The sequence below is a fragment of the Heterodontus francisci genome, chromosome 48 (assembly GCF_036365525.1).
Source record: "Heterodontus francisci isolate sHetFra1 chromosome 48, sHetFra1.hap1, whole genome shotgun sequence".
In the NCBI taxonomy this organism is placed as follows: domain Eukaryota; kingdom Metazoa; phylum Chordata; class Chondrichthyes; order Heterodontiformes; family Heterodontidae; genus Heterodontus; species Heterodontus francisci.
In genome coordinates, this window is record NC_090418.1 from 8,154,116 (window position 1) to 8,167,065 (window position 12,950).

At 45.4% G+C, this 12,950-nt stretch overlaps 1 protein-coding gene across 1 annotated transcript in view; it reads right to left on the reverse strand.

Moving 5' to 3' along the window:
- Positions 1-7,732: 7,732 nt before the first annotated feature.
- Positions 7,733-12,950, reverse strand: part of alox12 (arachidonate 12-lipoxygenase) — a 32,561-nt gene continuing 27,343 nt past the window's right edge. The window contains exons 11-14 of the mRNA XM_068023973.1: positions 12,119-12,240; positions 10,823-10,923; positions 9,992-10,162; positions 7,733-9,132 (exon numbers count right to left, since the gene is read on the reverse strand). Of these exons, the coding sequence (XP_067880074.1) occupies positions 8,953-9,132; positions 9,992-10,162; positions 10,823-10,923; positions 12,119-12,240 (574 nt within the window). The 3' untranslated portion in view covers positions 7,733-8,952. The remainder of the gene's footprint in view (positions 9,133-9,991; positions 10,163-10,822; positions 10,924-12,118; positions 12,241-12,950) is intronic.

The following is a 12,950-nucleotide window of genomic DNA, read 5'->3' on the forward strand; positions in this document are numbered from 1 at the left end:
AATAGTCTCCTGTTTTTAGTTCAATGGTAATTGCTAAGAGTCTTCTTTCTCTTCTTTGGCCTCCTTTTCTCGAGAGACAATGGGTAAGTGCCTAGAGGTGGTCAGTGGTTTGTGAAGCAGTGCCTGGAGTGGCTATAAACGCCCATTCTAGAGTGACAGACTCTTCCACAGGCGCTGCAGATAAAATTGGTTGTCAGGGCTGTTAGACAGTTGGCTCTCTCCTAATGCCATGGATTCTCCGGAGCCAGCGAAGATGAAATGAGTTGAGACGTCGCTCTTGGCTGACATACGTTGTCCAGGTCTCGCTGCCATAGAGCAAAGTACTGAGGAGTGCTCTGGAATCATACGACCATACGAATTAGGAGCAGAAGTAGGCCACTCGGCCCCTCGAGTCTGCTCCGCCATTCAATACGATCATGGCTGATCTGTTTCTGATTCGAATTCCACACTCCCATCTACCCCCGAAAATCTTTGATTTCCTTGCCTAGCAAGAATCTATCTACCTCTGCCTTAAAAATATTCAATGACCCCGTCTCTACCACCTTTTGAGGCAGATAATTCCAAAGTCACACAACCCTCTGAGGAAAAAAAAGTTCTCCTCATCTCTGTCCTAAAAGGGTGACCCCTAATTTTAAAACAGTTCCCCCTAATTCTGGACTCATCCACAAGAGGAAACATCCTTTCCACATCCACCTTGTCAAGACCGTTCAGGATCTTATATACTTCAATCAAGTCTCCCCTTACTATTCTAAACTCCAGTGAATCCGCCTGTTGCAAGTTGCCTATCTGTTAAACCAGTAACTCACTGGCTCACTTAAACACATTAAGCAGAGACAGTAAGCTGAAAGCAGCTGAGTGAAGAATGTCACAACATGGAAACAGCTCACTTGACCAAACCTGTCCTTATCGGTGTATACTGTTTATTTGAGCAAGTGGTTGTTATCACATTTATGCACTTCCTTAATTTGTTTGTGGGATGTGGGTGTTGCTGCCCATCCCTAATTGCCCTTGAGAAGGTGGTAGTGAGCTGGCGCTTCTTGATCACCACCGTGTGGCTTGCTAGGCCATTTCAGAGGGCAGCCGTAAGTCAGCTACATTACTGTGACTCTGAAGTCGCATGTAGGCCAGACCAGGTAAGGATGGGTTTTTTTTTGTGATAATCCAGTAGTTTTGTGGTGATGGTTACTGATACTAGCCTTTTATTCCAGATTTATTTAATTCATTGCTGCCGTGGTGCGGCTTTGTTCCCATATCCCTTCAGCCCTTTGCCTTCACCCGCCTTTCCAATTAATTCTTGGATGGTGACACAGTTTCTGCCTCGGCCATTAATCCCGGGAGTGAATTCTGCATCCTCACAACTCGGAAAATAATTTTCTCCGACCCTCTGTTGTGAATCTTTTTAAATTTAATCTTGCATCAATGGCCTCTTCATCTTTGACTCCTCAATTATTGGCAAGAGTCTGCTTCTATAGAATCATGGAATAGTTACAGTACATAAGGAGACCATTTGGCCCTTTGTATCCATGCTAGCTCTCTGCAAGAGCAACGCAGTTGGTCCCACTCCCCCCGCCCTTTCCCTGTAGCCCTGCAAATTTTATTTTTCAAGTGCTAATCCAATTCCCATTTTGCAAACCTTCTTTCTTCCATCGAATCCTTTCATAATTTCGAACACTTCTATCATATTGCCCTGTAATCTCCATTATTCAAACAAAACAGACCCACTTTTTCAATCCTTCCTTTGTATTTGTATTTTCTCATGCCAGGCAGGATCCTAATGAATCTGTACTGTACATTCTCTGAAGCTGCAATATCTGCCCATTTGTGTGGAGCCAATATTGCACTCAGAAATTTACAGCACGGAAGGAGGCCATTCAGCCCATCATCTCTCTGCTGGCTGAAATAGGGCTATCCAGTCCAACCCCGCTTTCCAGCTCTTGGTCCATAGCCTTGGAGGTTACAGCACTTCAAGTGCATATCCAAGTACTTTTTAAATGTGAGGGTTTCTGCCTCTAGCACCCTTTCAGGCAGAGAGTTCCAGACCACACTGCCCTCTGAGTGAAAAAGATCCTCCTCAACTCCCCTCTAATCCTTCTACCAATTACTTTAAATCTATGCTTCCTTGTTATTGACCTCTGAATTGGGTCCTTCCTGTACACTCTATCCAGACCCCACATAATTTTTATACATCTCAAGTAAATCTCCCCTCAGCCTCCTCTGTTCCGAAGAAAACAACCCCAGCCTATCTGATCTTTCCTCAGAGCTAAAATTCTCTAGTTCTGGCAACATCCTCGTAAATCTCTTTAGTGTGATCACATCCTTCCTGTAATGTGGTGACCAGACTGTACGCAGTACTCTAGCTACGGTCTAATTAGAGCTTTAGTTTTATGTAGAGGAAGATGATAAATGACTTGACAAACTGTACAGCAGCTATCACGCCCTCAGACTATCTCAAAGTTTTTTTTATAACCAATGAAGTGCTTTTGAAGTATGGTCATTGTTGTAATGCAGGTGAATGCATCAAATCATAGAATGGGTACAGCACAGAAGGAGACCATTCAGCCTGTCATGTCCGTGCCAGCTCTCTGCAAGAGCAACCCTGCTAGTCCCACATCCTTTTCCCCCCTAGCCCTGCATATCTTTTCTCTTTGGGTGCTACTCAATTCCCTTTTGAAAGCCACCATTGAATCTGCCTCCACCACACTCTCAGGCAGTGCATTCCAGATCCTAACCACTTGCTGCATTAAAAAAAAGTTTTTCCCCATGTCATGTCATGTTTATATAGAAGCCAATTTGCACTCGGCAAGCTCCCACGAACAGGAATGAGATACATGACCAGATAATTGACATTGGTTGAGGGGTAAATGTTAGCCAGGGCACTGGTAGAGCTCTCCTGCTCTACTTCGAATCGTGCCCTGGGTTCTTTTACATCCACCTGGACAGACAAGCAGGGCCTTGATTGGACATCTCATCTGAAAGATCATATCTCTGACAATTCAGCGCCCCCTCAGTAGACTGGATGCTCAAGTCTTTGAAGTGGGGCTTGAGCCCATGATCTCTTGGCTCAGACAAGACTGCCTATGAGCTGCATCACGAAACTGGCTTAAAGCCACTGAGAAGTTCCCTGCCTCTGCTGTCTGCAGATTTGTTAATGTTTAGTTTAGTGATACAGCACTGAAACAGGCCCTTCGGCCCACCGAGTCTGGGCTGACCATCAACCACCCATTTATACTAATCGTACACTATTCCCATATTCCTACCACATCCCCACCTGCCCCTATATTTCCCTACCACCTACCTATTCTAGGGGCAATTTATAATGGCCAATTTACCTATCAACCTGCAAGTCTTTGGCATGTGGGAGGAAACCGGAGCACCCGGAGGAAACCCACGCAGACACAGGGAAAACTTACAAACTCCACACAGGCAGTACCCAGAATCGAACCCGGGTCACTGGAGCTGTGAGGCTGCAGTGCTAACCACTGTGCCGCCCTATTTGCTCTTCAATCATGCCACAAATGCCGTTTGTTCAATCAGAGAATGGAGGTGCATCTCTAAAGTCTACGGGTTTATCGGTCCAGTTGACAGCGTGGCGGACCATTCACAGAGTGAGGCTTCACTACCTGTTTGCAAAGCCAGCCCGTCCGGGCCAGGGACAACTAACAGACAGAACAGGAATTACTGAACAAAAAGCAAAAATGCTGGAAATCTGAAACACAACACGCCGGAAGCTCTCAGCAGGTCGTCTGCGGAGAGGATACTAGTCAGTCGATGGTTCTGACTGATTTGTGTTTGGATGCTGCCTGACTTGCTGAAAGTTTTCAATGTTGTTGTTTGCCTGCCAGGGTGATACTGTTACATTCTGAAAGTTGTAGTCTGCTGTAGTCCTCTTTGGAGCTCCATTTCCAATGAGTCAAAGTTGACCCATGTTGTTGACAGTGGTTTAACTTTATTCAGAACAAGCAAGATTTAATACATTATAGTGTTTGAGTCATAGTTTACAGGGTACAGTTGAGACTTGTATTACTCTGCTGCGCCCTGGGTCGAAACCGCGACTGCACGTGTTCGCACCCCTCATTGAATTCTTCCCCTAGTCTTCTACACTGAGATTGACCCAAACCCTGGAGTATATATCCCATGAACGGAACCACAGAAAAATCCATTTCATCGTGTATCTTCCACATCCCCATTCTATCCAATCATGAGCTCGGGAAGTTCTGTCCCCAGGCATAGGTCCCTCATCTGCTTTAGCGCACACTTTTTCTGTGCTTTGTTCCTGTCTCCACAGTGATGATGTAACCCAGCACCTCGATGATAACGCTTAATACGTGAAATTTCATAAAAGAGGATTTATAATTGATTATATTTCAACAGTTTTAAGCCCATTCCTTCAAAGGAGAGCTAGAGATAAGCTCTGAGTGCCACTTGTTTTTTCCCTAGTGATAATAAGTGTGGTTTTGCAGCACTAATGCCAGTTTTGAGACACCCAAAACCTTGAGTTAACGGAAACTCCAAGGCAGAATGACGTTTTTCAGGGAAAAGCTTAGAGTCATTTAACTCTTTTCAATGCATAATCTCTCAAAATACTCTCCAAAGCGAGGATGACACTGGGAGTCTTGTTTGGGTCTCTCCAGCCAGGGACTTGGAAATATGATAAACTTCTGAATCAAAACATTTCAAATGCATAAAAATCAACTGAATAGAACAGCTCTCCAATTAGTCCCATTCCCCCTGTTGTCTCCCCATAGCCCTGCAAACTCTTCCTGTGCAAGTACTTGTCCGACCTGATCTCTGTTGTACTTTCTGTAATCTTCAGTTTGAAATGTTTTATGTATTTCTTTGCAAATTACTTTTATGAATAAAGTATAATCTTGGCAAAACAAATCCCTTTTCAAAACTACTGTTGAATCTGCTTTCACCGTCCTTTCAACCAATGCATTCCAGATCATAACAACTCACTGCATAAAAAAATTATCTCCCTCTGGTTCTTTTGCCAATTACTTTAAACCTGTATCAAAACCCTGTATCATTTTGATTCCTTCTGTTCAATTTCCCCCCAACCTTCTCTGCTGTAAGGAGAACAATCCCAGCTTCTCCACATAACTGAATTCCCTTATCCCTGGTACCATTTAGTTAAATCTCCGACCTACCCTTTCCAAGGCCTTGACATCCTTTTTAAAGTGCGGTGCCCAGAATTAGACCCAATACTCCACCTAAGGCCTAACTAGTGATTTATGAAAGTTTTGCATAGTTCAGGATTTGTATCGGGTGTCCACAATAACTTAGAGTTTCCAGTCTAAGACACAACAGTTGCAACTCAGAACTTTTTTGTTTCACTCGTTCTTGCAAAGCCTGCAACAGTACAGACAGGACAGAAAGTGGAAAAATCACAGTAAATAGGATACTTAAGTTAACAATTCCGACATCATTCCGCCACAGATGTCCTCTACGTTCATGTTAACAATACTGAAAGAACCGCTGCAGTATCAGCGTGGTAGTCCAATGTGACATTTATCGTTCTGTAAGTTTCGGGGGACTGATTTACTGATCATAAAAAAAAGACGTTGCATTTCTATAACATCACACCTCTCTCGAACCTCACCAAAACAGTTTAACATACACTTAAATTACTTGTGAAGTGCAGTCATCATTGTGTGTTCAAACACAGCAGACGTTTTGAAAAAATCTGGTGAATAGCTGGAGTTCTTTTACTTTTGATGGTGATAGCTGAAGGAGGAAGGTTGGCCCAGTATACCAGGAGACCTCCTTGCTATTCTTTTGAAGAGCAGTGGGATTGTTAGCCTCCTCACTGAACGGGCAGTTTAACCTGAGGCACAAGTACAGATCTCACTTTCCATGTCCCTTTTCAAACAGGTATTTGGTTCTCCAATTACATAGCAACATAGGAACAGGAGGAAGCCATTTAACCCCTCAAGTCTGTTCCCCGCCATTCAATGAGATCGTGGCTTAATCTATGATCTAACTTCTTAGCCCCATATCTCCTAATACCTTTAGTTAACAAAATATCTATCAGTCTCGGGTTTAAAATTAACAATTCATCTAGCATCAATTGCCGTTTGTGCGTAGAATTGATTCCTAATTTCACTCCTGGAAAGGTCTTTCTCCAGTTCCAATGTTCGGTCCAGCAGGCTGTAGTGTGCCTAATCAGTAAACGAGGTGCTGTTCCTCGAGCTTGCGTTGATGGTCGTTGGAACACTGCAGCAATCCCAGGACAGAGATGTGAGCATGAGAGCAGGGGGGTGTGTTGAAATGGCCAACAACCGGAAGCTCGGGGTCATGCTTACGGACTGAGCGGAGGTTGTTCCGCAAAGCGGTCACCCAGTCTGCGTTTGGTCTCCCCAATGTAGAGGAGACCCTCTATCTGTTCCCCTTAATGTCTTGAAACGTCAATCAAATCACCCCTTAACCTTATAAATTGCATGCAATACAACCCTGGTTTGTGTAATCCATTCTCGTAATTTAACGCTTAGAGTCCAGGTATAATTCTGGGAAATCTACACTGCACCCCCTCCAAGGCCAATATACTCTTCCTAAGGTGTGGTGCCCAGAACTGCTCATAGTAACTCCAGGTGTGGTCTAACCAGGGCTTTGTATAGCTGAAGCATGACTCCTAGTCCTTTAGATAAAAAGGCCAGCATTCCATTAGCCTTTTTTGATTATTGCCTATACTTATTCATGACATTTTAATGATGTATGTAGATGGGCCCTGAGGTCTCACTGTTTCTAGCTTTTCACCATTTAGAAAGTGCCCTATCCTCTTCAATCCTTTTTAGGTGCAAAGTGGATGATCTCACATTTGCCTGTATTGAAATTCATTTGCCACAGTTTTGCCCATTCACTTAATCTATTACTAGCTCTGTAATTTTATGATTATTATGCATATAGTTTTTCTCTCCCACCCTCTGTCCAGAAGCCTTAATTTGCACCCTGCTACCATTCCCCATCTGCCAATCTGGCCCAGTCCCCCTCACTTAAATGGTAATGAGTCATGCGCAAAGTACCCTGGCCTTGGCGTGATCCCATGCCCTCCCGTTTCAGGGCAGCGAGCTTTGTTGTGTTGTGTCCCCTGCCAACACTGGGTGTGAAGTCATGCAGTTTGCCTCAGCTGCCAGTGCAGTCTGGGAGTCTTCGTTGAGCCTCTCCAAACAGAGGCTTTGGAAATAAGCTCAATTTAAATCTTGCGCTTTTAATACAAGGAGAATCCCCTGAATAAAGACCTGTCAGAAAGACAGTTCAAATGCACAGAAATCAACTGTACACATCAGCTTAATAAAATTATTGTGGATTATTGAGAAGAGCTATCCAATTAGGCCCACTCTCGCTGCCCTTTCCCCGTGTAATATGTTCCATAGAGTCATAGAGTTCCATGTTGCACCACATTCTGGTTTAATGTCAACCTTTCCTCCACTGTTAACAATCCTTGCTGCTCAGAACACATGCACATTCAGTTCCACTCGGAGAACGTTGACCAAACCTTTCTTTGACAGAAATCTGGCATGTTTTTGTTCAGACCCACTGTGGGAGGAGTTGGATTAAGCAGCCAGGGTATTTCCCAGGAGATGGTGGGGAGTGGGGGTGTGGGGGGCGGGTGCAGTGCGGGAAAGCAGTTCAGCCGAGGTCGAAATTTCCCCAACATCAAAACATTGCTGTTTAGCAGGCGGTCTTTATTTATATGCTGTGGCAGGGCCCTCTCTTTCCCTCCTTTTCTCCTCCTAACCTCCCTCCTCTCCTCCTGTAATATTCAGAGTACTGTTCGTGTAGTATATCATATCTAAAGAGTCCAATGGGTTAAAAGAAACAGGAGCTTTATTGAAACACGTCTCACTGCTACACGTCGTGTTCCATCACTTCTATGATGAGGTGCACAGTATGAATAGCATATTAATCCAGTAACAAACCAATCTTCAGTAAACCACATTATACTACACCTCCCTCTCTCCTTCCTCTCCTGCCCTTCTTCCCCTCCTGCCCCTCTACCCCTAAACACTGATCATGTCATTGAAGAGAGATTGGGAAAACTGGGCCTGTATTCTCTAGCGTTTCAAAGAATGAGTGGTGATCTCATCAAAAACTACAAAATACTTAAAGGGATAGACAGGGTAGATGCAGCTAAGATGTTTTCCCCCTGGTTGGGGAGTCTAGAACCAGGGGACACAATTTCAAAATAAGTGGGAAGCCACTTAGGACAGAGAAGAGAAGAAATTTCTTTACTCACAGGGTTGTGAATCTTTGGAATTCTCTACCCCAGAGGGCTGTGGAAGCTCAGTGGTAAATGCCAATGACATAAAGGGATATGGGCATAGTGTGGGGAGAAAGGAATTGAAGTGGATGATCAGCCATGATTGTATTGAATGGCGGAGCAGGCTCGATGGGCTGAATGGCCTACTCCTGCTCCTATGTTCCAATGTCAAAACTCTTCTTGCTGAACCTCCTCAGCAAGGGCTTCAATATCATCTTTTTTCTCGAGACCAGAAAGTGAGGCAGGTTCACCAATGGGCCTGCACAAGTGTGGGAGTGCGGCAGGGGGAGTGGTTTGCAGGATTGGGTTGAGGCTGAAGAACCCAGCTCTCCCTGGGCTGCACCCAAACCAAGCGGGGCGGCATTGAAAGCCTAGGCCACAACACAATCCTGGAGGATCTGAGGTGCACACTGTGGATAACAAGCATTCTTTATTCAAACCTACACCCTGCCACACTGTACTCTGTCAAAGAAACCTATGTCACAGACTGGGAGTCATGGCTAAATGGACAGTTATCTCCCTACAGGGAAGGAGGGGGTTGAGAGTTGAAAGTGGAACTCAAAAATCCTAGGCCATCTTGTTTTTTAGTCTTGAGGCCATGTGGGCATACAATGTTTATTTCTGACATTATCATGGGTCTGATCACTCCTTATTGAATTGCAAACAGCTGTAGTGAAGTCCCCAGTGAGGGGTGCTCAGATACTGATGCTGTTTTCAATGCTGGTAGGCTGCAGGTACTCATATTTCAGCGGCAGGTCATTGTTACGTTCCTGGATCCGTCTCTCAATCTGCCTCAGCTCTTCCTGAAACTCAGCGATGACTTTCTTGGCTCCTTCCTCAGTGAAGTATTCCTCCTCGAAACAGCCCAGCAATATCTGAATAAACAATTTGTTGTTTTAAAAAAAAAAGTGGCTCTTTATACAGATGCTTGTGACCTGCTCTGCCCCACCTCCAGCGTTCCACCCAAACCCAAAGGTTTACTGGGTAAATAAAGCACACATTTTGCATGTGTGTATTTTTTTGTGTTCGTTCATGGGACGCGGGCTTCGCTGACAAGGCCAGCATTTATTGCCCATCCCAAATTGCTCTTGAGAAGGTGGTGGTGAGCTGCCTTCTTGAACCGCTGCAGTCCGTGTGGTGTAGGTACACCCACAGTGCAGTTAGGGAGGGAGGTCCAGGACTTTAACCCAGTGACAGTGAAGGAACAGCGATGTCAGGATGGTGTGTGACTTGGCAGGGATCTTGCAGCTTACACCTGCTGCCCCCTTATTCTAGGTGGTAGAGGTCACGGGTTTGAGAGGTGCTGTCGAAGGAGCCTTGGCGAGTTGCTGCAGTGCATCTTGTAGATGGAACACACTGCTGTCACTAGTGGTGGAGGGATTATACGTTTCAGGTGGTTGATGGGTTGCTGATCAAGTGGGCTGTTTTGTCCTGGATGGTGTCGAGGTTCTTGAGTGTTGTTGGAGCTGCACTCATCCAGGCAAGTGGAGAGTATTCCATCACACTCCTGACTAGTGTCTTGTAGCTGGTGGGACAGGCTTGGCGGAGTCAGAGGCAAGTTAGTCACCTCAGAACAACCAGCCTCCAACCTGCTCTTGTAGCCACAGCATGTATGCGGGTGGTCCAGTTAAGTTCGTGTGTGTGTGTGTGTGCGTCACACATGCATCCATATAACATACCCCTAAACATTTACATTCAGAGTCATCACGTCTAGTCGGTTTATGGATTCCTCACCTTGTTAGGAAGTGGTCGGCCCAGGTGCCATGTGAAGGCCATTTGCAAGGCGGACTGGCTCATGTCGGGTAAGGTTTCCATGAGTTGCTCCATTGAGATATTGTCCTTTGTGGTTGGAGGAAGCTGTCTCATTGTACAGGGGCTGTTTGGTACCCAACAGGACCAGTCATACTGCCAGGAGAAAGAGGTCAAGGGTCTTAGAGTAATGCAAACACGTTAAGATATCTGATTGGGGTGCCCAAAATTATGGGATTTTGAAAAGATAAAACTGGGGGAATAGCTATTTCCACTGGTCGATGAATCAGTAATAATTTAACATCAACAGCGCACGAACAAAAGGAAAGGATAGGAGAATTCTTCGACACAGGGAAATGTTAGGACTTGGAATGGCCAGCCAGAAACAGTGCGGGAAACGGAATCCAGAATAGCTTTTAAAAAGGGAAGTTGAAAAATATTTGAAAAAGGTATTTTTTTTTTAGAGAATATGTAAAGGGCAGGGGACGAATGGAACACTTTGAGAAAGGCAGGATGGGCCGAAAGGCCTCTTTCTGTGCGTAAGATTCTCTGATTCTATGCCAACAACGAGCATGGCAGATGGGGTCTGATACCATAGTATCAGTTTTTAACCACAAGGTCCTTCTTCCCCCATCTTACCTGACCTCGCACCCTTGTCCTCACCTTGACCCTGCCCCTCACCCCGCCCTCCCTCATCAACCCTTTATCTCCATCCTACCTCAACAGGCTCCTCACCCAATCCTCCCCCCACCCACTCCTCACCCGAACCTACCTGAGCTGAACGTAGAGCGAAGTAAGAGGGCATAAAGTCGTTACCTGCCCATTGTTCACTGCAGCGTGTTGTGCGGAGCATGTGAAGATGACCATGGTGAGGAACTTGTACAGCTCATCTCTGGTGTGAAAGTTTGCTGGGATTTCTGAAAGGACCCCACACAAATTAAATTAGTTAGATGGAATGCAATGCCAATCGGATCAGAAGAGGCTTGAGGGTTTCTCTTATGCGACCCCAACAACGCAAATCCTATTGCTTTGCTTTCTCTGTTACATTAAATGTACAGCACAGAAACAGGTCTAATTTGGTTCATGCAGGTCCTCCCACCCCGCTTCATCTAACCCCATCAACACATCCTTCTATTCCTTTCTGCCTCATGTACTTATCTAGCTTGCCCTTAAGTGTATCTATGCTATTCGCCTCAATCGCTCTCGGCGTATCAATCTCCACATTCTAACCACTTGCTGGGTAAACAGGTTTCTCCTGAATTCCTTTTTGGATGTAGATGGGAAGTGGGTAAAGAATAGGGGAAACGGATGTTCAAACACCCACGCCCTCCCCCCCAATATTGTGCCTTCTCTTGATGCCTCTAAGATCTCTGCGCTCCTCAAATTCTGGCCTCTGGTCCAACCCCAGTTTTCATTGCGCCACCATTTATGGCTGTGCCTTCAGCTGTGTGGGACCTCAGCTCTGGAATTCCCTCTCTGCCTCTTTCTCCTTTAAGATGCTCTTTAAAACCTACCTCTTTGACCAAGCTTTTGGTCACCCGTCCTAGTATCTCCTTATATGGCTTGCTCCTGTGAAGTGCCTTGAGACAGTTTGCAGCATTAAAGGTGCCATATAAATGCAAGTTGTCATTGATTAACAGAAATACTAATGGTTGTGATCGAACCTTACTATGAAAATTCTATTTGACTAATAGACCTTTTGAATTTGTTTTGTTTGGTCTGGCAAGCCCATATTCAAACATTCGCCCTCAAAGCTAGAGAAACATCCTGCCTATGCCACTGGTTGCACATGCACTGACCATCCTCCAGTACCTCACCCACATGGTCATTCGTCAGGGAGGTTCAACCATGATTGGCTTCGCAACCCAGCTATGGTCATCAGGATCAGTAACCTGATATTTCTCCCTCCCTATCCCCGAGATACTATGGCCAAATGGCTGAGTATAGACTAGGGGACCCTGTTCTGAATGGCGCACTGAGGTACCTGCAGAGCCATCAACTACTCCTCAAATCTCACTGATTTTGCTATCCCCTTATTCACGCGGTGCCTCTCTACCTCCATTCATTTCATCCTCTTCTCAATTATTCCTCAAACAGTTGCTTTCATGTTACCAGTTCCTGGAAGCTCCTGAAATCCCTCCTGCGTCAGATCTTTGAGCCAAGCCTGTAGTTCAGTGTCCTCAAGTACTTCCTTGTTACTTTTGTAGTACAGTCCTACAATGCCTTTGACATACCTGGGGAAACAAGACAGTTGTCAGATGTTCTCCCCCCTTCAGTTTTCCTCTCCTCGTCTAGCGCTTACTCTTCCTGGGCTGGAGGGAGCCAGGTCCTCCATAGATGCTGACGGACCTGCATGACCTGGCCCACATGGGTAGGACAACAAGTTTCACCAAGGCATCTAACTTGTGGAGGTGGCATCCAATCCTCAGTTGACATCCACACACATGTACTTTCCAATGGATGGTGATTGGGAATCATAGAATTATTGACTGATACAGAAGGAGGCTATTCGGTCCATTGTGCCCATGCTGGCTCTTTGAAAGAGCTGTCCAATTAATGCCACGCTTGCACCACCCTTTCAGGCACTGCATTCCAGATCATAATCATTCGATGCGGAAAACAAATTTCTCTTCATCTTGCCTCTGGTTCTTTTGCCAATTACTTTAAATCTATCCTCTGGTTACTGACCCTTCTGCCACTGGAAACAGTTTCTCCTTATTTACTTTATCAAAATCCTTCATGATTTTGGAACACCTCTATCAAATTTCCCCTTATCCTTATCTGCTCTAAGGAGTACAGTCCCAGCTTCTCCAGTCTCTACATGTAACTAAGTCCCTCATCCCTGGTACCATTCTAGTGAATCTCCTCCGCACCCTCTCCAAGGCCTTGACATCCTTCCTAAACTGTGGCGCCCAGAATTGGACACAATCCTCCAGCTGAGGCC